Source organism: Nesoenas mayeri (genome assembly GCF_963082525.1).
Source record: "Nesoenas mayeri genome assembly, chromosome: 2".
Classification (NCBI taxonomy): domain Eukaryota; kingdom Metazoa; phylum Chordata; class Aves; order Columbiformes; family Columbidae; genus Nesoenas; species Nesoenas mayeri.
The window spans coordinates 65,907,424-65,934,060 of NC_137543.1; the positions used below are offsets into that span (position 1 = coordinate 65,907,424).

A 26,637-nucleotide genomic window follows, 5' to 3' on the forward strand; every position below is an offset into this window, starting at 1 on the left:
GAACAAGATTCCAATCCTCCAGCTTATTCCACCTAAAGTGAGCATGTATTTGTGACAGGTTACTTGGAAATTTGTGTCTTCTCTACATAATAAGTATCACTGGCTTAATTTAAATCAGTTAAAAAATAGTTAAACTGGTGAAAAAAATTGCAGAAATAGAAATTGGTTTTACATTAATAGCTGTACACTGGCAAGAATTTTGATGTGAATTACATAGGTATAAGCCAAGTCAAAATCAATTTAGAGATGTCACAAAATATATCCACTTTAGAACCCTCCTAACTTCATATGTAAATCACATCTAGGCATACAGAGACATCTTAAATTTTTCAGTACCAATGGAAATAAATTTCCATGGATTCTAATTTTATACAAAAAAGGAATTAGTATCCATTTCACATAGGTGCGGGGTATTTCTAACACAGAAGAAAAGATCCTTTAAGGCAAGAGCATTCTTTTTAATTAATGTTTAGTAAGTGCACTAAACTACTCCTACTTCCAAAATACACTCCAAAACCTGCAATTTTAATGGCTAGACTTCATCAACCTTTTAAAAAGATCCTATTCAATTACTGGTTTGCATTCTGTGTCTGAGACAATAGAAAAATTATCTTTGTATTTTCTTTACAAATTTCTCTAAGGTATGTCCAAGCACAGTCATTTTCACTGGAAGCCACATATTTTTGCCATGTTTTCTTTGCTGGCTTCTGGGACTGTGATCCAAAGGAAGAATAGTCTGCTCCTCTTTTTTCTTAGGTCACCCTTACCTTCACTCCTGTTTATCATGTTTTTGGTCCAGTAAGATTAATAGAAAAGGGTTTCTTGTTTTTCCATATCACTTGTGTATATAGGCAACCTTATGATACAGAAAATTTTTAAAGATTCTGAATAATCCTAACATTAAATTATTTTTTTTAAAAAAAAGATCAATGTGCAGTTTTCAATCTGTTTATGGGTTAACTCTAGCATTACAAAAGTAACTACTTTTTTTGTCCTTTATAGAGCTTTTGTGCAGATCTTCAATAAGGCTATATTCTCAGTGAGATGAATAGGGTACAAATGTATGATGGAGAGTCTATGCCATGGGATGTAGAACTGCAATCAAACAAGTTTGCTTTGTATGAATAGCTACCAGACACCTGGTGAGCTACACGAAAAACAGAGAGAAGGAAGTCTTGATAGTACAATTCCTACACCCTAAGGCAACCACACCGATAATTATCAATACAGCAATTTGGGAAACAAACTTCTTCTGAGTAAAAAAAAAAAGATGAAATTAAATTTTGTCCTTTACAGGATACAAATACAAAATGCCTTGTAGAGTTTGGATACAAAGGCAAAATTTTCTGCAACTCTCCTGTACCCACTACAAGCATAAAATATAAATGCAAATTTTCTTCTAACTAGAATATTTTACAGGGTGGGTAAAAAAAAAAGTTCAGCACTTACACTTGGCACTTTCCCTGACACACACACACATGCTTTTCCCTTTTATCTCTCTAAATCACTGTCAGGCTTTGAACAGCATCAAAATAATGAGTGGCCACTTCCTTGAGCTGTGTCTCCTTTCAGAAGAGGAAAATAAAGGAAGACAGCACAAAATTGACTAGTGAGTTACTAAGATATTTTAGAATATGGGCTGAATGACAGATGCTAAAATCAGATTTCATTCCCAGACTTTAAAAAGGAAAGGTCTTGGGAACAGTTAGAGACTGGACAGTCTAATAGCTTGGTATCTCGCAAATCGGAATTGCACCCGAAGACTAAACTAAAAGCTCTCTGTGTAAAAAGAACAAGTCTAAAGATCTACAAAGTTGCCTTTTATCACATTCTTGACCCTTTATAATAATATGCTGAAGGGAAAGTCAGAGCCAGACTTGATTTAAAAATGGCACACACTTTTGACTCTTCTCCAAATGGATGAGAATTGGATGTCTTAAATGACATACTAGGGTTCTGTTGCCATCTGAACCTGAATAGAGGGACCTAATTAAATTGCAAAATTTCCTTTCACTTCAGGATGTCAGTATGACACTGTAGTTAACAATGAGGGCTGTTGGAAGTGCAGAAATGCAAGATGTAAGGGGAGGATGTTCACTTACAACTCAAGTCCCTTGGCTTGCAGCTCAGTCCATTTCCCATTAGATCTCAAGGTAGGCAATACTGTTCTTTTCTTCTCTACCTGCTTCAAAACATGGAAGATAATTGCTTTGTCATGAAAGCAATTAGCTTAAAAATGATGCCATTTTCTATAAACTTGACAGTCATGAGAAGTCGCAGCAATATTTGGTCATCAACATGAGGTTAATTCACCAATGTACTTACTGGTTTGCTTCAAACACAAGAGTGCTAAAAAGAAAATGAAAATACTTTCCTTCAGCCCCTTCGCATGATTCATTTATGAAGTTTCTGACAAAAATTGGAGTAAACTGCTTCTAGTTAAAAGGTGGCGGCTCTTTGCTGAAGAATTGGTTGCCACTAACTATTAAACACAATTGGAAAAATCTTAATTCTAAATTTAGATGAGTGTGCCTCTCTTTCATAAAAGGTTAGACAAAAATTGGGAACGGTTTGTTATGAGAATTGACACAAGTCTGTCACATTTTAAGCCATATATTTCCTGTAATTTGCCTTGTCTAACTTTTCCTATTAGTTTCTACAATGTGCTGTGACATTTTGATAGATTCAAAGCCCTAAACTAGGGTGTCAGACTCATTTTCACCGGGGGCCATATCAGTCTCGCAGTTGCCTTCAAAGGGTTAAATGTCATTTTAGGACTGTATAAATGTAGCTACTCCTGGCCCCCGGTGAAAATGAGTTTGACACCCCTGCCCTAAACTAATTCTTAGTGCCTTCTTAAGTAAAATGAACTATTTCAAATAGGTTAAATATATTTACACATGCACATAAACATACACAAAAGATGTTTTAAGGTCCCCAGATGAGTATTATTCCATGTTGGGCTACTGAAAACTAGCTGTGATCTAAAAGAAACTTTATTTAGCCATGCTTTTATTTCTCCACATTTAGTACAGCCTTTTATTAATACTTTCCTAGTCAGCAGCATGCCACCTGCTCTTTCATTTCCTCAAAGTAGGTCAGCAGTCAGCCATCAATCTTTCATCTTCGTTACAGCTAAATCCTGAAGCCTGAGGCAAATGAACCATTTTAAAAGAGATGCAATGATAGCTGCGGTATTCTCTCTTGTGTTAGTCATTTTTGGCTGAAAGAAATAGCAAAATCCAGATGAAGCTAGCCAGGCTTTAAGTGGAAAAGAACAGGAATGCAAGCAGTTTTCACAAGTGCCTAGTAAATATCTGAGGCCCAGTTCATAAACACAGAAGCATGGATCCAGTCTCCATATAATCTCCTTCATATACTTACTAAACTTTGAATTTCAAATGTTATATTATTATCCCCCTACAAAAAGACAATTCTAGATATTCAACTAATCTAGTGCCTTAAAAACATCTTATTACTTCCAGCTTCTGTTTACTCAAATCAATTTTTAACTATTTTTTCATGAGTCAGCACTGACATACAGTTTGAATAGTTCATCTCCTCTCTTGGTATTTAATAGTCCATGAAATTTAGAAATAATAATCATATCTCCTCCTAGCACCAATTCTGCAAAATTAAGCAAACTGTAGTTTTTTAGGCTTCTTTAACAAGAGAGGTTTGCCATTTTTTTTTTTAATTAACCCAACATTTATTGCATGTACCTGCTCCTTTATGAGTTCATTTTTTTTAATCACAGGTGACCACTTTTAAACAAAATACCATTATTCAGAATTTATTTACAAAGTTTGCGGAAATTAGCTTTTTGTCTAATAACTGTATATATTTGTACATCACGATGATTTTTTCCTATAAGTAGGTATTACTGTATCAAGATTGCACAATCACCTGGCATTTTTTTACATTCAGCTTCTCCTATAATTTAATTTTCACTGAAAATGGGAATCTTGCTTGGGATTTAAATTTATGAAATCAATGTCATAGCGAGCTGTGGAAATGACTTGTCAAAGTTCACCATTTTAACTGCTTAAATAATTACTTCGATAATTTCTGATATGATCGTCATGTCAGGTTAATTAAAATTTTATCAATTTATTAAAATCCCCTCAAACACTGGCAAAATAGGAAAAAATATCCAAATTGTCATACTCTTGCCCCTGCAGTGATTTTTTCCATCTTGCTCCAACCTAATTCCTTTGTAATGCTGTTTCTTATAATGTTTGACGATCCATCATCACGCATACATTTCCATCCTGAATGTGTCTTCATAGTGCTTTAACTGGCTGTTCTTTCTTCTATATTAGTACATGCAAATGAACAATATGGAAAAAAAACCACCACAAACCGCAACTTTGCTTTAAAACTTTGCTCATAGCATTATTGTAAGATTAGACTCCCAATGAAAACATTAAAGATATGTGCCTTCAACCTATATAACAAAGCTGAAGAACACCTCCACACTGGTAGTAAGAAATTTTCATTTTGCTTTCATCTGCTGCTCAAAATTACATGCTAGCTCAACAGTATTATAACAAATAGAAAATTCCATAGTAAATTACTTTCTAACATTAGCTCTATAGATTATGATGTAGGTGTTCTGCCCCACTTTTATTTGCAACAGTCCCACAAGCGAGAGGGGTCTGATCAAAGCAGATCAAAATTCCTCTCCTGCAGAGAAGTACCCAGGACACTAAAACATATAACAAGGCAAATATCCAGTTTTTCACTTATCACAGTCAGAATCATGGGTTGTTTCAGTTATATTTGGGTCTTACACCATTCCATAAGAGATTCTTGAAATTCACATTCAAGACTGCCAGAAAGCAAGAGAGAGTCCCTGGTCTTTCTCTGTGCCTCTTGGAAAAATATATCTACATTGTTTTAGAAAATTAAAAGGGGAAAAAAAATAAAGGTTTCTTTCAGTGGACATTTGTCCATCTGAATTATCTCTGAGCAGATACCAGAACTGAAACATCAACAGTCAAGATATTAAATACATATGTATATATAAATATACACACTCATTCATATGTACACATACCTATATGCAACATACTGAAATTGAATATTTAGAGAAGCATTTCTTCACAAATACATGCCTTTTTGAGTACCAAATTTTGTAGTAAAATCAGAAGAAATTCTTCTACATGCTAAGAATTACACAATACTTTATTTGTTAATGAGAAATTATGCAAAGGCAGGCATAATGATGTTGAAGTGTAAAAATGGTATTTCCATAGAATGAGAATTCTAGCTTTGTAAGCCCAAACCTGACATAGTAATAGTACTAAAGGAACTACCAACAGCTTTAGAAAGACTCTCCAATCTCTAAAATTCTTACTTGGGTCAAAGATGCTGAAATCAGTAAAATATCTCAGAATAAATGGAAATCATTGAACAAAACAGCAAAACTAAAAAATTCAGTCTACCACAACACTTAAATCTGGAATGCTATTTGAGATAATTGGGGTTCCCTTATAATATAATCACAAAAAGGAAGTTGATACAAAAAACGTATTGGAGAATGAATGATATGAGAAAAATTAAGATAGCTAATACACGTTTTCAAGATTGAGTAGCTAAAAGACAGCGTTGAGTTTCTTTAAACGTACCTGAAAATAAAAAAAATTGGATCCATGACATTGCTGGAGTCAAGGTGAGATGACAGAAGAATGAAATCTCAATATTTTCAAGTGAGGAGAATGCTGACAAAATTCTTATACCAGATCTTTCTTTTCAGGTAACAAATTAATTACTCCACCGAGATTTAGAAGATTCAAAATAAAGTGATATATTAAGTAGTCGTTATAAAATGTATGCCCAGGTATAATATTGTTGTTTAACTGTCAAAAATAAACTAATAAGAGATGTAGCTTGACAAAAACTAACAAAAGTACATAGTCTTTTCATGCAAATTACTTTTAAGGCAGAAGGTTAAGCCAGTAACTGCTGCTCCTACTTTTTAAAGGCTTTATGGGACATGGTAAGAGAATGATGTGTAGGAACACACAGAAGCACTCGTGCCAGGTGTGAGATGACTGTCCTCACACTGGGATGGACTTAGACCCAGACTTCATAAGCAGGCTGCTACAGGTTACAGAACAACTCCTGTGAGGTGCAGTACTCTTGCTGCCTACCTAACCTATGCAAAGAGGAGACAAAGTGTGCCGCATAGACTACCACCAAAAAAGAGGAGAAGGAGAAGGAAGGCTGCTAAGCAGCTACAGCTATGGGGAATGGGTCACCCCATTTTATGAGGCGCTTTTCCCACATCTCTTGGGCACACAAACAGTGACAGCGGCAAGCCCAGCTCTCCTCTATCCCCTCCAAATCTCTCTCTATTCTCACTTACCTTTGGCCACAATTGCCTTCCCAAATTCTGCATGACCTTCACCTTAGGCCCCATCCCACCCTCCCCTACCAGGAACGCGCTCCCCCACTTCCGCATAATTAAATTAGTAAAGATTTATACTTGCTTCTTATCCCAAACCATTAAATCAGGTCTTACTGGGAAGCCTTGAGCTGACTGTCCACAGGCATGTCAACATCAGCCTGGTGGCACCTAAGCCATGGCCACCTGCAGTCAGCTCCTTGCCAGTCTTTAACAGCTGCTCACAGGCAGGTTCTGATATAAAACTGTGCTGACCACAGGTCTGCTGTCCTTCCACACAGCCAGTTTTATCACTGACCTGCAGGTTATGGTAGGGAAAGTGAGCATGAGGTAAGATTTGGTGAGCATGAGAGTTTATGAACACGGGTAGCAGGAAGCACTATAGGAGGGTAGAGAAGCACAGAAGGAAGGCATACACTTCCCAGAGTACAGATGCAGCTTCTGGATGTAGAAGAACAAAGTCTGGAAAGTAGACTTCAGGGTCATTCAGGCCATTATTAAAAAAAAGCCCCCAGTTTTGTAGTTTTTAAGAATATATATATGTCACTGAAGCATCGCTAAATGCATATTGGTCCCATTAACAAAGTGGTTAACAGCTATTACGTGTTTCTTGTCTTTTCTCCAGGGAGAGAAGAACATACATTATTTTAAAATAAAAGTACATATGCATAAACATATTGTGATGGATATCAATGCTGGAGAAGGCTAATTCAAAAACAACCCTTGCTGTTGTAGCAATGAGTAGATTTATGATAATCTACAATTTTTGTAGAAAAGTTCATTCTAGTGTTTGGCAGATCCCAAAAAAGCTTCTTTTCACTTACATATGAAATATATGCTTGAATTTTTAGAGTATGCTTATCAGACAAGAAACAACTTTACCCTCTAAAGGGAAGCAATCTTTACATGCATAAAATATAGGCATTTACTACTGTATGGGAAACTCAAGTAGAGAAAGGCCTAAGGCACTTGCAGTAAATATCCTGTACTAGTACTAGGAGTTTTTTTAAATGGTTTTCAAAATATCTATATTTTCATGTTCAAATATATTGTACTGGTGTTTTGCAGATGATAAGGTATAGACAACTACGACTGCATTGTTTTGCCAGGGTGGGACAGAGTCTTCAAGGTTTGGGTACAAATATGGTATAGGATTACTTACGGATGCTGCTCTGTAAGAGTGCTTAACAACAGTGAGGAATCCAGGAGGAATAAATGCAGAAGTGAAATGACCTGCAGTACATAGACATAAAGAGGATGGCTTTGTGCATGGAAGTTCTCCTTCAGGCCCTCTCCCCACCAGCATAAAGTCTCTTTTACATAGGTTAAGTTTCCAGCACTCTGCCATCTGCTTTTCACCTGTGTGTGTCCATGCCATCTAGCTAGCACACCAAGCATCTCCCTGTGTGTGCCAGAAACAGAATTGCTCCATGTGGCACTTTGTCTCTAAGTAAAAGTACATCAGTACCTTTGAAGTTTAAGCAGCACTGAAGTGGTTATAGTGCAAAGCCAGGGTGCATCTTTCAGATGAGAGAGCATTACTTCATGGTCAAGCACTGCATAAAGACCTAGTGGCAGGTTACTAAATGGCTTGCTTCTCCTCAGTGACAGCAGGAATAATTTACCACTGCCATTAATGTGTTTCAGTACAATGTCTTGGCCATAGCTCAGGACATTCCAGGTGAATGATACTGACTATAGTCACTATAATATAAGCTGAGGCTTGTCTGCTCCATAAGATGGCTCATGACTAAAGGTGTGTCTTTAAAGGAGTACCAGGATGCCCAGGGTGTATCTTTTCAGTATCAGCCTATTAAACATTTGAAGGAACAAGGGAATATTCTCCCCTCAAATAATCATTAATTACATTAGATAATTTCTCATCCTAAATAGCTATTTTAATGCAGAATTTGCTATCTTCAGAGAAGTCTGGTAACAGGAATCCATTGGTCTTTATTGCAGCCTCAACACATTCTTGGAGTAATTCATTATGTGTCATTTCATCTGCATCAGCATCTGTTTCCTAACATAAGTATTGAAGTCTGGCTTTCTCTATACAGTGGCGATTGCTTCCAGAAAACAAAATAGAAATGCTACAGGGCTAGAAAGGGCTGAGCATTGAATGCCCAGGATAGAATGCAATGAGGAACATTAATCATTTCCTGGAATCTATTTTCTGGAAGTTTTTTGTAAACAGGCTTTGGCATTTGATGGAGGGAGAGTTTTCTTGCTTTTCTTGCTTCTGAAATGAAGAACAACTCAAATAATTGACAAAAGAGCAAAAATGTTCCTGGCTGGCTTATAACGCCTCTAAACAAGGAAAGCATGTGAGTAGATTTGCTCCTAAGCCCTTGCAAGTGTGGCATTGCTGAATGAATGCTGAAATATCCTAAATAAAAGGTATATTGCTATTTGGTAGTCAGCTCCTGACTGCCAAAAACCATCAGTGTTGTCCTGTACCATCTCTGTAGCTGTTTGCAGTCTTATAAGGGAGCATAAAATCAGTGTTAAGTTTGGCTCTGGCTTCAGCCTTCAGAGGAACAAAGCTGAATGAATGTATCCTATGTATTTGAAGTTTAAAGTGAAGAAGTGCCACTGGTTCTATCATATACTGAGCCTCCTCAGTGAATGAACAAAATTGGCACAGTGCCTGCTGTGTGAACCCGCCAGGTATCACTGATAGATGATATGCCTGTTGCTTTTAATAATGATTAGGCTGTGAATCATTTACTGGTAGTCTCACACTATACACAGCAATCTCATTAGTGTTGTTACCAAAAGTGGTAAATGGCTGCTTCTAATCCACACATATGTAATGACTTTACTCGTGTTATGTACCTGCCATCTGATTTCCATTCATGCAATAGTCTGTTTCTCTTAGGGGGTGTTACAAGGGGGTTCTCTCTCTCTCAAAGGGAGAACAATAGTCTGGATTGCCAAATGCAGTGGAAATTGGTTGGCTCTTGTTGGGTACCTCTGGTAGCTGGAGCACCTACAGCAAAGTGTTCACAAAGCAGCAGCAACATGCCAGAAGTGTGACTACGTAACAGGAATACAAGTAAGAATAATTATACATTAAAAAGCAACAACAACCCCCCTCAAAAAACCCAAACATACCAAACAAAAAAACCTCCAAACAAACAGTATCATGCTTCCATGTTCCAGAGTAATACTTCCACTCTAAGAACCATAATCCCATGCTAAAATCAGCGTTGTTCAACAGCACAAGAACAAAAATATGCAGACAAAAATTTTGAGGCTAATCGAGCCTAAAGATTTGTAAGGAGAGTAGCTGAGTAGGCCATACGATGACAAAGGGAATTTGATTTCAGTAACTGTAAAGCCATTTTCACCTGAAAACAGTGGAACTATTAATACATTTTCTTGGGGTCTTAGTGCCTGAAACTGACCTGGGAAACACTTTGACAGTAAAGTCCAAAATTCTTTTTAATGGTGAACATCAGTGAAATACACTAAACATAAGGAACAGGATGAATAATAGATAAAACCATTACACAGATCTTCTAAAATATGCAACATTAGTCATCTTAAATATAAAAAGATGCTTTAGAGTTTCTATGTCATATGAAAAAGTGCTTAATAAGATTGTGACTGTCTACCAAAGACAAGAGGAAAATAAGGTTTTATAGTAAACATACAACCGTATAGCAATGCATGGTACTGCAAAAGCAGATAAGGAAGATTCAATTATTTTCTTTTCCTAGAAGAATAATGTACGTTTAGTGGGACTGAAAAGCAACATTTCCAAAACTGAAAATGGAAGCTCTTCACACAGTGCCTAACTAGACATTACACTGAACTGGGAAAACTTAGCAAGAGTCAAAAACAACTGACGTTTATGGGAATAACAAAAGTATTTGAATAATGAGTGTATAAAACAGTTCTCAGATATACACAACAGTACATTTGAAGTCACTACTCAGTTTGAACCATGGCTGAAAACTTAAGTGTGCCAGATGCACTACACATTTCTAGGATCTACCTCTGAAAGTATTTGTGCCATTGTGTCATTGCTGCAAACAAGCTGTTGAATAAGACGAATTAGAAGTCTGGTCAACAACAGTGGTTCCTATGTTCCTGAGGTTGGAAAGTATCATTTATTGGGAAGTGGATAATGGAACCAGAACTAAAATTGGAATTGCTTACTGAAGAGGAATAAATATCAGCAAGCTTCATCTTTTTAAGTAGACGAAGCAGCAGCCATTCATCCTGCCATTTTGGAACTGACCCTGCCCTATTTCTTTATTTTTGCCAGTTTGATATGTGTTTCCATGGGAACAGAAGCAGGACTAGCCACCAGCTGAGTCAATCTCAGCTGCTGGCTCCTAGTTCTCATGTTTTGTTCCGTTTCCTTGGAAACTGATGTCAAACGAGAATGAGAAGTAAACCGGCTTTTGCTCTTTAATATTTACCCTTTCTTTGGATCTGTTCTAGATCCTCTGTGCTGGCAGAAGGTTTAGAGCTGACTCTAATGGCCAGTCATTTTCCTTCTCTCTGGCACGGCTGCCAGCCACCAGTGGGCCCCAGCAGATGCACATAAGAGTTCTCGGTTTCAGCTATTGCTGGTGGGCCGCCTGCTGCGAGCTAGAATGGCAGGGTTTGAAAGCAGGCTACAGATTTCAGGAGACATTTGGCTCCCTCAGTCTGTAATATTTCAAATTGGAAGGAAAGAAATTAAATTTATTTAAAAAATAGTAGGGGAAACAGATGGGCGTAATGGTATTTAGAGCGCAAATTGACTAACAACCTCTAACCTGCATTAGTCTGAACACCCCCAGAAACTACTTCACCCAATTATAGTCTTCATTTCATAATGTATGTTTGACAAAGTTCCCTCTAATCCAGCTGTTAGCTGACTGAATAGCCTAACAACACAATATAAACAACACCCCCTAAATACATCTGTTTCTGCATGTATACATATGCAGAAAGAGAAAAGAATATGATCTGATTGTTTCAAACCAGCAAAGAATCTGCACAAATCTACATAAGCAGTGAATTTGAGCCAGACATCTTTACTAATTCTAGATCTATGTTACTTCTACATTTTTATCATGTGTGTACAAACACATATACACCCCTTTCTCTGTATATAATTTTGGACCAGAGTTTTTTCCAGTTCTTACAGTAAATGTGTCATGACTGAAGATGCATATTAAAGAAAAAAAATGAAAAAAAAATTAAATAATATTAAATAGCCCTGCAAAATCAGGCAGGCAACTAATCTTTATGAAAGGCAGGTGCTGCTTGACCAACCTGGTCTTCTATAACAAGGTGATCCACTTAGTGGATGAGGGAAAGGCTGTGGATGGTGTCTACTTGGATGTTATACTAGTAAAGAGTTTGACACTGGTGCCCACAGCATTCTCCTGGAGAAAATGGCTGCTCATGGTCTGGACAGGGATACTCTTTGCTGGGTAAAAGAACTATATGAATAGCTGGGCCCAAAGATTCGTGGTGAATGGAATCAAATCCAGTCGATGGCCAGGCACACATAGTGTTCCCCAGGGTTCAGCATCAGGGCTAGTTCTGTTCAATATTTTTATAAATTATCTGCATGAGGGGATGGAGTGCACCCTCAGTAAGATTGCAGATGACACCAAGTTGGATGAAAGTGTTGATCTCCTGGAGGGTAGGAGGACTCCACAGAGGGATTTGGACCGTCTGGACCTCTGGCTGAGGGTAATTGCATGAGGTTCAACAAGGCCAAGTGACGAGTCCTGCACTTGGGTCACAACAACCCCAGGTAGTGCTACAGGCTTGAGGAAGAGTGGCTGGAAAGCTGCCTGGTGGAAAAGGACCTGGGGGTGTTGATTGACAGATGACTGAATATGAGCCAGCATTGTGCCCAGGTGGCCAAGAAGACCAACAGCATCCTGGCTTGTATCAGGAATAGCATGGTAAGCATGACTAGGGAATTCATCATCCCCCTGTATTCAGCACTGGTGAGGCTGCACTTCAAATCCTGTGTCCAGTTTTGTGCCCCTGTCTACAAGAAGAACATTGAGATGCTGGAGTGTCTCCAAAAGCAATGAAGCTGGTGAAGGGTCTGGAGAAAAATCTGGTGAAGGGTCTAGAGGAGAAGAAGTCTGATAAGGAGCAGCTGAGGGAACTGGGGTTGATGAGCCTGGAGAAAAGGAGGCTGAGGGGAGACCTTATTGATCTTTACAACTATCTGAAAGGAGGCTGTAGTGAGGTCTCTTCTCCCAGATAAGAAGTGAAAGGACAAGAGGAAATGGCCTCAAGTTGCACTAGTGGAGGTTGAAATTGGATATTAGGAAAAAAATTATTCATTTTGGGTGTTGTCCTCCACTGGAACAGGCTGCCCAGGGAAGTGGTAGAGTCACCATCCCCAGAGGTGTTTAAAAGACATGTAGATGTGGTGCTTAGAGACATGGTTTAGTGGTGGACTTGGCAGTGCTAGGTTAATTGTTGGATTTGATGATTTTAAGGGTCTTTTCCAACCTAAACTATTCTATGATTCTATGAATCTAATCAAGGACTTAAGTAAAATTTTCTGTGAAAATTATACTTGATCTATATCTGTGCAGCCGAATCCCAATTTTCATGTATCTTTTGCTTAAAAATGTAGAGACAAATACATTTCATGAGACAAAAGGCTGTTGTAAAGAAAAGTTTTGTATTTGGTGGCCTCTGGTTTTAGTTAACTAGTTTATTAGGGTACATAACCATACTCACCTTGGACATACTTTTATCCTTTTCTTTCTCACCTAATATATGAACTCCTTCCTGAGTTTTCTTTATATCACATCTTAGTTATGTTCACAGAACTCTCGCTTATCAGTGGCCTGACATTACTACTGTGAGAAACTTCTAGAATCATATATTCAGTTGAATTCACATACAGTCAAAATAATATCTCTGGAATATTCATTCCTTCAGGTACTGCACTAGGAACAGTCTCACAGAAAAGACAATCAAATACCAGCAAGAACATTTATTCCTCCAGTCTTGTTGCAGTTGCATCCATCTACTTCAAATATACTCAACATCTCTGGGTGCTCAGAGTTGTGTCAAGCTAGCTAACATTGTGATTTTGTTCTGGGTTTGTTATATGAATGAGTAACTCAGGCTGTTGTAATTTTTTTAAGTCAGGCTTATTCTATCTTATTGAAAGAGATGTAAAATGTACTGAATTTACCTAGTCTATTTATGGGTTTCCTCCAGCAGACCTTAAAAACAAAATCTAAAATCTTGCCTTCCTCTTTATCAGCAAGACTGCATAACAAAGAAGAATCTCTAGGTTTCTTGTTGCAGCTGCAATCAGGAAGGACCATTTCACTTAATGTTGATCTTCACAGTGTTCACCTGAATTCTTCACAATCAGCCCTAGTTTTTATTTTCTGAAATAACTTACTATAACCAGTAAAATTCTGTCATCTTGTCATTCACTTCCTCTTCAATTGAACAACACAGGTCTCAGTACAGAGACTGGCACTTGTCCTGAAGGAGACTACAGGTCACATCCCTCTTTTGCAGAAAATGAACTTTTATTTGTTTCTTAATTCTATTTCCTTGTTCTAAGGAATTTTATACCCATTTCAGGGCTTTTCTCTTATTCCATGGCTATTTCATTTTCATGAGAGCCTTTGATGAAAGAAATTGCTGAGTCCTTTTTGGAGACCCAGCAGGCTGTGTCAGCTTCTGTTCACATGCCTGCTGGATTCTTCAAAGGACTTCACTGAGTTTTTGAATAATTTGTTCCTTACAAGTGCCATGTCAACTCTTCCTCAATGTAGCATATTTATTTCTAATTCTTTTCCTGATTATAATTTTTTATAAATTGGCCTGCTACAGATATTAACTTACAAGTTTGCTGTTTCCACTCTGTCTTGAAAACATGGCAAGACATTTGCAAATTTTCATGCAGATATCAAAGCAGTTCTGAGCTAATGATTACATACTGTTGTCAGTAGTTTGACTATGACTCCTTTGAATTGCTTTAGAAAGCCTAAGTGAATATAATCTGTCTCCACTGATCTATTTCTGATCAGTTTCGCTATTCCTACCAGCAACTCCAGTCACTCCTCAATCAGTTCATCAGAAGGGTTCTAGCGTAGTAATCTACACAAACTCTTTTAAAAAGAATTTTGCTGAGCACAGCACCAAAGCAATCATTTAACCATTCTACACGGCTTTGTTTTCTGCAAGTAATGCTCTCATATTCTGATTAAATATTGTCCCCAAAGATTCCCTAGAAAACTTCCTGCTACTGATATTTAGAGAAAGATGTATTATTCATTCTTTTGCCTTTTGCAAGAATTTTTTTAGACTGCTTTATTGTGTTCTACATTTAACTTACCAGACTTTATGATCCCTTCAGTTTTCCTCATTTGGATACAACTTTGGTTTTTGAAGGATGGCCTCCTGCTGTTTCGTCATGCTGAGTCTCTTCTTTTTCAAGTCTTACTTGATGTGAGACATGCATTTACTCTGTGTCTCACATAAGATATTCTTAATACTGTCTAGACCACCTGCAAAGATTTAACACTCTACAGTGTCCTCTTTAGTGTCTCTTTAAGAGGCTTCCTCAGTTTCATGTTGTTCCCCTTTCTGACGTTGAGTACCACTCTACTGATCTTTTTTGGTTGTTGCTTCTTCAAAGCTATCAAAGATAAGAATGATGTATTTGCAGCCACAGAAAAGTCCTTCAGCTATCAACACTTTTGAACAGATGTATGCCCTTCAGAATGAAATCAAGGGTTAATTCTCTCTTTGTGGATTCTCTGTTGAATTACAAAGCAGTCACCGCTCCTAAGTGAATTAGTCTGAGAGGCATGTTTGCCCAGTTTGCACAAGCATTTTTTGCTCTTGCAGTGTTTATGACTCCCTCAACATATCAGTCAGAGCTGACTTTCTGGCTTAGTAGTATGTGTCCAGTAGCACTTGGAATGCATAGGTATTCTTCCTCACTCACTGAAATGATTAATTTGTTAATCTGACTTCACTCCAAGTTTTCTTTAACAGACTGCACTACAAAGCCACTGTCACGGCCTACTCAATCTTTCCTGCAAATGGACGTTTTTATTACAGCAACATCCTCACATAAAGTTGGACATTTTTAGTTTCCACATTTGGTTTTCTCTTCTCTATCTTCCAAAATGGCACCTTCCCCCCCCCCCCCCCCCCCCTTTCATGTTTATTACCATCCCAGGACAATTCAGTGTAAAACTTTAAATACTGGTATACCAGAATTAAGCCTATTTTTAAATACTGATGATGATATCATATGGTTGCATAAGAGGAAACATCACAAAGATAATTACATAACTGGTACTAAGATATCAAGGAATGCAAAGGTTACTGCAGGTTTTAAAATTCTAGGAGAGATATTGGCATCTTGTATGTGAAGTATTACTTTTCTTGAGTCTAGTACACCTTAGGAACTATAAAAGCTAGTCCATTTCCCCTAGTCTACAAGTAATACATTTCATAAATATATTTATTAAACATTATTATTGGTTACCTTCCAAAGCCCCAGTGATGCAATCTGCGTCACAGATATTTGTGTTGGGAGAAGACAAGCCAGTCAGAGGATTTCAAGCTACACCATTGTGTTAGGAGGGAGAGGTGAGTTTGAATGTATATCTAGAAACAGACTTACTGAACTGTAATAGGTACGTAATTGAATTATGATGTGGCTATTGCACATGGAGAACAGATTCCACTTTGTAAAAGGATTTTGCTGTTTGAGAATGGTTTCCTTCCAGTGCAGGTGTATTGGTCAGCAACTGAAATTAGAGCAAACTGGTTTCTTATGTACTTTCATCTTGTGGCTGGATTCTTCGTGTCTAATTAAGCATAGAGCTCCCTTATAGCAGGTCATTTATAATGTTTTGTTTTAGGCAGAGGGGTAAACTTACTCTGACACTGTCTTCTAAGGGAGAGATGAACTACCATAGCTTCTCCTCCATACAGTTGACTGTTTCCATCAAATCTGTAGCAGTCCTATGTCCTTGAGAGCTGTATCTGCTCAGTCAGGTTGGACTGAATCTGGCAAAGTTTACTATATTAACTTTTACCATGATGTCTTATAGCAGCCAGAGATGTGTTTTTCACAAAGAAACCTGACATCTAGGGTCAGGATGCCAGAGACCAGTCTGAAAACTTGACAGACCAAATATCCCGCCTGATTTCTTCCTTCTGTCAGAGACAGAAAATCACCACAAGCACCTTCTCATCCCTTTGTGCTTTTAGATGTGGACTGCCTGTCCTCAGCTTTTAAGGCATGGATAGCCTGACTTTACAAACAGTTACAGAAAAGGAGTCTGGATTTTTAAAAAGGCCTTGATAATTTGCTGTTGTTGGTGTTCAAATGAACTATTTCGTGAATAATGCCAAACAACAAAGGACAGTGTCAGTTTTTAGGCTCCTCATCTTGGTTACTTTGATTGACATGTTTAAGAAGATGTAGTTAACAGAGGACCACCCGATAGTGGCCAAATGCAGAACTTTCACATAGGAAGCTGATGAGTATTCATAGTTAAAACAGCACTCAAAGGGTTCATTAGCAAGAATGACTGATTGCATTCGTAAGTTTGGAGCCTAGTCTCTCTCACTTGGATCAATTTTAACTGAGACCAAATATTCCTTTAAAATGATTTCATAGAAGCAAGTGGGTCAATGAGTATATGTGACACAATATTCTTGAAATAAAACAGAAACTTGCTTCCAGTAGTGTTTACTTTGTGGTAAGTACTTTTCAAACACACAAAAGACAATACCTGCTGAGGCAAGCTCTACTAAAGAATGTACCACTACAGAATGCATTTAAAAACCCTATTTAAAAAAAAAAAATCAAACTAGAATAATTTTTAAAAAGGACACAGACAATTGTCATTTGCTTTTACAAAGGAATTTCTGAGACCTGAAGAGGTCTGCTTCAGCAAAGCAAATTGCAGTTCACCTCACTGCTTATATAAGACAAAAACATATGTGCAGTATTTTAATTTCCTTGTATAATACTTTCATTTCCTTCCCTCCCCAAATCCATTAGCTTAAGAAAACATTCTGTGCATAACTTACAGTATTAGCAAAGAACTAAAGCAAAAGAGCTATAACAGCAAGTTTAAATCAATTCTATGATGAGTGTTCAAAATATGACACATTCATGTGTGTGCATTCAGTGAATATGAGTTTGCATGGGCTTACATAGTTCCCAGAGAATTCCAGTTCTGATACAAAGTTCAGGCAACTGATGTGCAGCCTCATGGTCTACACAGCACTCAGCATGGAACAAGCACACTAAGTTTTTAGTGGTATACATTACACGACCAAAGAATATTCACTGATAGGTTCAGATGGAAACTGCAGTAATTTAAAACTTGAATAAACATTATTTTTCAAACATCTGGTATTTATGGTTTGATAACTTCACAGTTACTGCTGCTGTCTGCAGAAATGTAACTTGAGTGATTCTGCTAAGACGAGATATCAGGATCTTTAGTTATGGCTTCCCTCTGATAAGGCAAAAAAGTAAGAGTCTGTCTAACTCGTTCACCCACAGCACTGACATGAGCATTATTTCAGCTGGATTTTGTTACTACTCATCATATTATATTCGGTTTTATATCAGCAATGAAACAGTTAAGAACACTGATAACTGAAACATCAGTTGCAATGCAGTTGGAATGAAATGAAGTAAACAAGGCTATTGACAAGCTGCTATTGTTTCAAGCTCTACAAACATACGGCAGAAGTGTCTCCACAAGACAAATTTCAGTTCTATTTTTCATTTTTTTATTGACAATTGTAATAACTGCAGAGTCTCATTAAAAAACAAAAAAAGTTCAAACTCTAGAGAATGACCAAGAGGTATCTTTTCAGACTCTGAAGCAATTTCATAAAAGGCACCCTGTGCAGTTTAGGAGGCATCATTCTAAAATATCTCCTACAAATTACATTCAAATAAACAATAAAATCTTCTACAAATAAAATTCCAGAGCCATACTGCAAAGTAAGAACAAGGTAAAACCAATGGTATAAAAGATCTTGTTTTCTTGCAAATGTTAACATCAGAAAACTACCATTCTTTTTCATACTGATTGCCAAGCATTGGAGAACAGAGCAACAATTCTAGATTGTCATCATATTATGTAGTTCTCAGATATCATCAGTTTCCATGTTGGAAGTAATAAACTCTCAAACACTGCTAATCTGCATACAGATAGAGTTTTTTTCTAGTTCTGCATTGTTACTACCATGTTTCTTGCTGTCACTTTGTCTAGAAACCTACCAGAATGCTGGAAAATTTCTACAAGAGACAGTAAGCTATTACCTCCACTCTGTCAAAATCTCTTGGCATGACCTTTCTGGGAATGACATTAAAATAGGAACCATCAGTATGTGTGTATGCACATGCTATTACTGAAAACAAATATAGCAGTAGGTAACATTATTCCTGAACATCTCCACAAAGAATGCAGTCTAAGCAGTGACCTCTCCTGCATTTATCTTGAATAAGCTCTTGCTGAAATCTGCTAATGGGTTTTGATAATCTATTATTTATTGCAACAGACTGCTAGAGAGTCTTAGCAGAGGACTCTCCTGTGTTTACACTTTCATCTAAAATCTCTCACAAGTGACACAAACGTGGCACCTTCAACTACAGATACAATTTCTTTTGGTTGCAGTAATTTCATTTCTATGTGCTTTTAAAAACCAGAACCTTTCTTCCTCCCAAATACACAGCTTGATCTGCTTTCATATAACCTGGTGCATCTTTAGCTTGGTCTTACAGAAAGCTATAGATACTGATATGCAACCAGAAGTACTACTTGGGCTTGAGGACATACCTCCATGTTATACTTTTCCACTGTCCTTCTCAAAGGATCCACAACCTGCCAGCAAATCAAGATGCAAAGATCAATCAGTAGCATCCCTCCAACTATCACCAGTAGCTTCTGGTCTTTAATGATCTGGAGAGACAAAAAAAAAGGAAAAAAAAGGGAAGAGATTCCCATGAGCCATAGATAGATCCCTGTACAGCTTTATTCCTATATAGGGAGAAAAACATAGGTTGCTAATAAAAAGGTTTTTTAACAATGAACAAAGAAAACTTTCAGAAATATAAAAAGATGAAAGCAAGAAGAAACAAAATTATTTTAGTTAGTTTCATGTTTATTAGAAGTACCTAAAGTGCATTTTGACTTCTAAAAGGAAACTGGGAAGACTCTTAAATATTAATATTGAAGTCCAGGTCTAACGTTAACTCCTGGAAAATGAAAAAATATATTCTAGCATGCCACAATTGTGTTGCTGTATGCAAATGTGGAAAAATGTTCATTGCTGTATGGGGATATGGTGTAAGATTTGGTGAGGAGATTAGTTAAATGTAAATATGCTCAAGTGACTTGCACGTGTCTGTAGAAAAAGCACATACACTAATTGTTCTACTGACCTTGTGTGTTTGTGAGTAGAACCTCTGTGTTAGATAACATGGGCCTGTTAGAAACTCTAGACACCTTATCGCTATGTCTGAGATTCCTGCTTTGTTGTGAGAAAGAGCGGGAGGCTGCGCCTACCCGAAGCCCCGAAATACAGGTGAGCTCAGCAGGCCCAGTGATCTTCCAGCAGGGCTGAACTGAGCAGCACCTGCATCCCCACCTGTGTCACCTCTGCCTGGGACCTCAGGTGTGGCTTTGGAGATCCCTCAGTAGAGAAGTAACTAAACCAAAACTTGCTCTTTGCAATGCATTCGTGGCCTCTGGCTCTTCTTGCGACGTGGCTGTATATGTGTACACAATTGCATCTTGTAGAGCAGCAGAGTCAAGAAGGATTTTAGTTTTCACTGAGATTTACGGTGTTCACTTTTTCATAACCTTCTTGGATGTGGAAAACACATTTGCAAGGTATTAAAAGCTAAGTTAATTTTTGAGGTGTTTTGTGTGTCTGTTCAACATTTGCCTCTGTTACCCAGGGAGCAGAAATGAAATGTATTTTTTCTATATTGCTGAAGTTAGAGGCTTTTATGCAAATGCAACTTAAAACATGTTTTTAATTTTGTATGAATTTTAGGTTAAAAAACCAGTTAGATTTGCTAATGAAAAGAACAGTCCAAACCATGTATTATAGTTTCATATAACTGCATGCAATCTCTATATTATTTCTACTGTTACATAGACAGCAACACAGAAATAAATACACTGAAACACATTATTTCAGCTGCAAAGTTGTAAACATGTTCAAGTATCAGGCTTCAATTAACTTTATGTCAGTCTTCTTGTGCCTATGTTTATGGTTTTTTTAAATTCATATATACCTCTATTATGAATGAACACTCGCCCAATATTCAAAAGATATTACCAAATTGCTTTAACATGGACAAAACCACAGATTTTTGCCTAGTTTTGATTCTCAGAAACAGTTGTTTTAATCCAAATGAAATATTCAAAAATATTAAACCTGAGCAGCTTAATAAAGTTGTGATTATTTCACTGCAATTTGATAAACTTGTTAGGATTTTGAAAATGCATTACAAAGCCAGAAGTGTCAGCTAATCTTAATACAGGCAAGGCTGGTACTCCTGCCTAGAATAAATTGTATTTGCATTGAATTCCTATTAAGCTTAAAGAAATGATAAAAATGAATACAATTTGAAATCATGTAAGAGGAACGTTTCTGCAATATTGTGCACCACTCTCAGCTGGTCTGCTAGTTTATTTTATATTATAAATCATTCGGAGTAAACTAAGTATAGAACTACGGCTAGAAATCAGAATGACTTAAAGGACTTGATGCATTATTTTCATTTCCTGAGACTAGTTATTTAAATTTGTGCAACTCCCATCATCATAAAGGACCAGAAAATGATGAAAATGATGAAAAGGTGTCTTGGTGGGAGGTGCAGAGGGAACTGTTGCAATGTGTTTCCTCATTAGGCCGAAAGGAAAGCAGATATTAAGCAGAGATTCTCAGACACAGCTTGGTCCCTTGCATTCTTTAGGAAAACAGAACTATGCCTAACCTTTCAGTCATTTAGCAAGTTACAATCAAAGCTGAAAAAGGACTGCTAATTACTGAGGTTGCTCTTTGTAGAAAAAAACCCATGCATTTTTAATCTCTTTTTGAATGCCTCTAAACATGACTTGGGTGAAACACACCAAGTGCAGCTCCTAGTATGAGCAGAGACATAGGAGAGAAAAACATGGGGAATCAAATCCAAAGAGAAGAAATTTAGATACCTCAAGCCCAATTAATTTTTCTCCCTCTTAAGTGACTAGGCAATTTCTTTTACTAGCATATTTTGGTTGGTCTTCCTTTTTAACTGATGAGATTTATTTTATTCAAGTTGGCTGTTTAAGCATTATGTGTCTAGCCTCTCTCAGCAGCCAGTGGGCAGAGACAGAAACCTTCAAAGGACAAATCATCCGACCTATCTTGGGTACAATTTAGGATCAGAGAAGTTAATGTTCTAAAATGTGTCCCTCCCTCCTGCCCTATCCCCCCCATGAGGGTGTGAAGACAATTAACTTAAGTAAAAAATATGCATTTGAGAAACTTAAAGCTACATGAAAAGAATCTCTTGGAAATGTTTACTCTACTGAACCCTAAAATTTCCTTGTAAAAAACACCAAAAACATCAGTAATGATGCCCTACCTTTCTAATGAAAATAGTGAACATTTTACCTGGGACAAATAAACAGGAGACAATTAGCCACTGTATTCTAAATTTATATGGACTATATTGATACTGAAAGGAGGGTTGTATTAGATGCAGATTTACCAACACCTAGTAAATATTAATCAAGGTGCTACAGCAACGTCAAAAGCAAAAGAGTGAAAGGATATTATTAAAAGCAATAATACTGATAAACCACTAACTGACAAGGTCAAAAGCAAGCTCATTTTAACACTTCATATGCAGGATCATGTTGTTAACTGCCCTTCCTTGCACTACTGCAGGTCAACATCCATATTTTAGTTCACATATAAGTTTAGTAACCTTTTCTTTTGGGCAGGCAATTACTAGAACAAATAAAAGCAGAAATCCAGTGAACAGTGTAGCTCTTCCTTAGACGCCTCTTGGCGCATTTTTTCCTGCGTTACATTTCGAATGGCCCTTTTCTGCACAGAAGGGGAGAGGTGCAAAACAGCAGCTGTCACTGGCAGCAGGTATTATTCATCCCTTACTCCTGCCAGACAGAAAGGAGGAAGGCAAGCAAAAGAAAGCCCATAAGATGACCCGAGGAAGGGATATGCACTGCTGCAATGAGCTCTGTAAAACACAGAGCTACTGATGCTGTGTGCAGGGTGAGCGGGTTAAACCAGGGCTCCTGAATCTGCCTCGCACACCCATTGTGACCCTGCTGAGGTCTATTCTTGGCAACACAGCAGCAACGCAGCTCTGAAGCAGAACTCTTCACCAAGGCACAAGCCTTTCCAAATGAGATGCTGAGATCCGATGAGTTTTCTGTCAGGTATTAGCAGTTTGTCCTAACATAAGTCTACTCTGAGAAACACTGTTCATGTATCAGCAGCAGCAATTCCAAAAGGCTTGCTGATCCATCCCCCTCCACCTGCGGGAAGCCCAGCTTTCCCTCTTTCCAGCCATCACTCCCACCCACCCGCACTCCTCAAGTTCAGTACGTTCACTCCCTGGGAAACACCAGATGCACTGAAGGAGTCTTGACTCAGATCTTGTGAATCCAACAATTTCTCGGTCTGACAAAAGAAAGTCATGAGCAACTGAAGCTCCTTAAAATCAAATATATAATTCTTTCAGAGAAAGATTTTTATTTTTTCCCTTTTACATCCTCCTTCTAGCACACAGTAAATCAGCCTTGGGAGAAATGCACAGTAGCTAATAAAATCCATTTCTGTGAGCGTTCCTGACTCCTTGCTGAAGCCAAGCTCTCATACAGCAGCATCTGTGAGTAATATTTTCTACCATCTGCGACTGGATAGGTGAATCTGTCTCATCCTGGCAGATCTGCCCACTGTTATAAATGCCATTGCTACCAGTCTGGACTATATATCTGGATATGAAACTGTCTGTCCTCAAAACAAATCCACTCAGAACAGCAACTGTTAGGGCATTTTCTTCTCAGCAACATCACTGTGTAAGAAAATAATTTATTTTTTTTCTGAAAACATGTGACCCTGAAGACAAGTTCAATATCAAAGTCCTTATCTTCCACGGACCTTGTGGTCTGATCATAGGAGATATAAAATCTTTCTAAAGCTCTAGGATGAAGTTTATTCTCAAGAAACTCTTAAGGATTTTCTGGAACTGTCACAGGCTGTACTACCTGCCACAACAACTTCAACTGTCCATTTGGTTACTATTTCACACACGGTTTTGTTTCGTTTTGTTTTCCATTTGCTTCTAATGCACATCCACTGTGCCCTGCAGAACCCTATTCTCAACCAGTTTATGGGATCACCTGGCAATTTGGCAAACAACAGTAATTAAACATTAGGCTTGCTTTTTGTAGTTAGGGCTAAGGCAAACTTTTTGTTATTTCTTACCTTATTAGGAACCAACTCCGAAAATGTATATGATATGGACCTTAAATCTGAACTCTGTTCTTAACGAAGCACAAGGGTCTTATGTATCACTTAATCTCTTCTCCAGGGTGCAACATTAGCTTTGTATTCTCTGAGTTCCACAAACAGCTTTCCAGCGTGGATTGAATAGTTTGCTTCCTCCTGTGTCTTTTTGAGAGTTACTTTCTTATCTATTAGCTAAATCTTGGTGTTGTTTTTCTTTGTTGTTGGCTGGTTGGTTTGGTTTGGGTTTGGGTTTGGTTTGTTTGTGTTTTGTTTTGGTTTTAGTTCACTGAATTCATAGAAGCACAGCAAGGCTGGGAGTACTTTTGTACCCATTTATAGATTCTGAGATAAATATATATTTCATTTTTTCCTTGAAAATTTAGATTTTTTTTCTGTTTAAGATGGCAATTCTTATTGTTTCTCTTATGTAGATCGATCCCTTCTCGTCTAGCCGACAGATCTGTCACTTGCCTTCTGGCATCATCTGGAAAAACACTTAATGCTATTCGGCATCGTTTTTTTTCAGCTGTCCCTTCCCCAGACTTCTGGGATGGAATCTGTAGAGAGAAACTCTCTTTAAAGGATCCCTCTGTGAAGCTTCCTAGACCTTATTACCTTAAATGAATAACACTGACAGCAATTATTGAAGCCCTCAGAAAGCTGAAACTCAATGTTCCTCTCACTGGTACATACAGAAATAATGCTGATAGGAGTCCTCCCTCTGAACTGGAGGGGAAAGAAAAAAAATGTGGGGGAAAAAATGATAAAGACTGCATAGCTGACCATAAAACTAGTCCTAAACTTGCCTTCAGTATATTCTCTCCATTGCATAAACTACCCTTTTATTTCTCCCAGTATGATTAACTGGGAAACAACTTAGGGTTGATTCTCTATATTTAGTGGGGTAGTAGAGGTGGGATGGTGCCATGAGGATGATGATGCAGAGTCAGATATACATAGGTGAACTTTGCCATACGTGGGCCAAGGGTGATATTTATCTTTGATTTATTAAAGTCATTAATATTTTAAAGGACTATTCTGTAACACATTCTTTATTTCTATTGTGTAATGGAATGCAAAAAAAGGACTATTGAAAACATATTATGCACTTGTTCCGAATAACTCCACAATGTTTTTTCAACAGCTATTATGAGCATTTCCTATAATAGGTTTTATGATTAGTATTGGGAACACTTTTCACACTGCAATTACATTAGTTTTAATGAGTGAATGCCAACATTTAAAAAAGCATGTTTTGTAGTAGCAAGCTTTTTTGACCAGTAAGTCACTTCCAGTAAAAAGCTAAGCTTAAGACATTTTACCCTCTTAGAGGTACTTTGATGAAAGAATTGTATATCTACTTATAAATGATAAAAAATAAATCTGTCTATTGTGAGGATCTACTGTGACCTGTGCAGTCTGAGAACTTGATTTTTACTGCTTTCCAGGATAATGGAGTGCGTGGTTCTATTCAAAATAATGGGCAATTGCAGACAACCAGAAAGTTTGGGTTTGAGAATTAAATAGCTACAGTCACTAGCCTGCTGAAGAACACATTTTGGAACACGTCCTCTTTGCTGACTCATGCTCAGAATAATTGTAGAGCATCTTTGGGCAGACTCACCCTCTCAGTTACTACACTGCAAATGCGGATGTGTTGAATCTACACCTTGTTGCGAGGAGAAGCTATCCATTTAGAAACACCTTTCCCCTTTTCCAAGTCATATAAAAGACAGGTAGAACATCCTAGCGGAATGCTCCCTAGGGGGAGCAGAAGATAGAAATTTTACAGAGGTTAGAGAAGGGGCGGGATCAGCGACAGCTTAAAGAAATTACAGAATTCCTCATCTTTGAAAGCCTGAGCCTCAATCATGGCTACAATGCACTGGAGAATTGGAGAGATGATTGTTTTACTCACATTGCTAATTCAGCCTTAAGGAGCACAGAGAGTGATATAACATGGCTAGTTTCACAAAACTCTCTTAAAAGGACAGAAATGAAAAACACTACAGTCTTAAAAACTAAAATAGCACTAAAGAACTCAAGCTTGACAGCATTAGAACCAACCATTCTGGCTATACAATGTTTTGGAGAACAGTCTTAGGAATGGACCTCAGCATTGTGTTAGCTTCTGCACTCTACTATAAGTGAAGCTCATAAGTATGCTGCCTTGAGCTGGTTATCCCATCAACAAAGAAGGTCACATTCACCTTTGAGAGAAATGCATCTGCTGAGTCCATGATTGCACGGGCCATAAGAGTGGAGAAATTTCTAATAGGGATGTGAATTTTCATCTGTAGCACTAAAAGGGATCCCAAAACGCGCACAAAGGATTTGAATGGTCTGGAAGAAATGTTCTGATTTTGTTTGAGATAACACTAAAATATCTAGACTTTAATATTTTCTTTAATGAACAATTCTGTGGGAAAGCACATCACATTGTTACCAAATAGCTGGAGACATCAATGCACTTGATTGCATTTACAATCTAATTTCAAGCTATTCAGGAATAAATTGCCTCATACTATATAGCGCCATGTTCTTTATTTCTCTGTCATCTATTAGTCTCATAATACATAGAAATTATGGTTGTTTATGAGCAGTTACGTTTCACACAGAGTTCTCATTGTTTCCGTTGCTACCGAGGTTTAGCCTTATCACACTGTACCATCCAGAAATTTACATACATAAAT

The 26,637-nt window shown here is 37.6% G+C and overlaps 1 protein-coding gene across 1 annotated transcript in view; it reads right to left on the reverse strand.

Annotated features, from left to right (window-relative positions):
* Positions 1 to 26,637, reverse strand: part of GABBR2 (gamma-aminobutyric acid type B receptor subunit 2) — a gene marked incomplete at both ends in the record, with an annotated part of 486,339 nt that overhangs the window by 114,972 nt on the left and 344,730 nt on the right. The window contains one exon of the mRNA XM_080339746.1: positions 19,246 to 19,368. Coding sequence (XP_080195872.1) covers positions 19,246 to 19,368 — 123 coding nt within the window. The remainder of the gene's footprint in view (positions 1 to 19,245; positions 19,369 to 26,637) is intronic.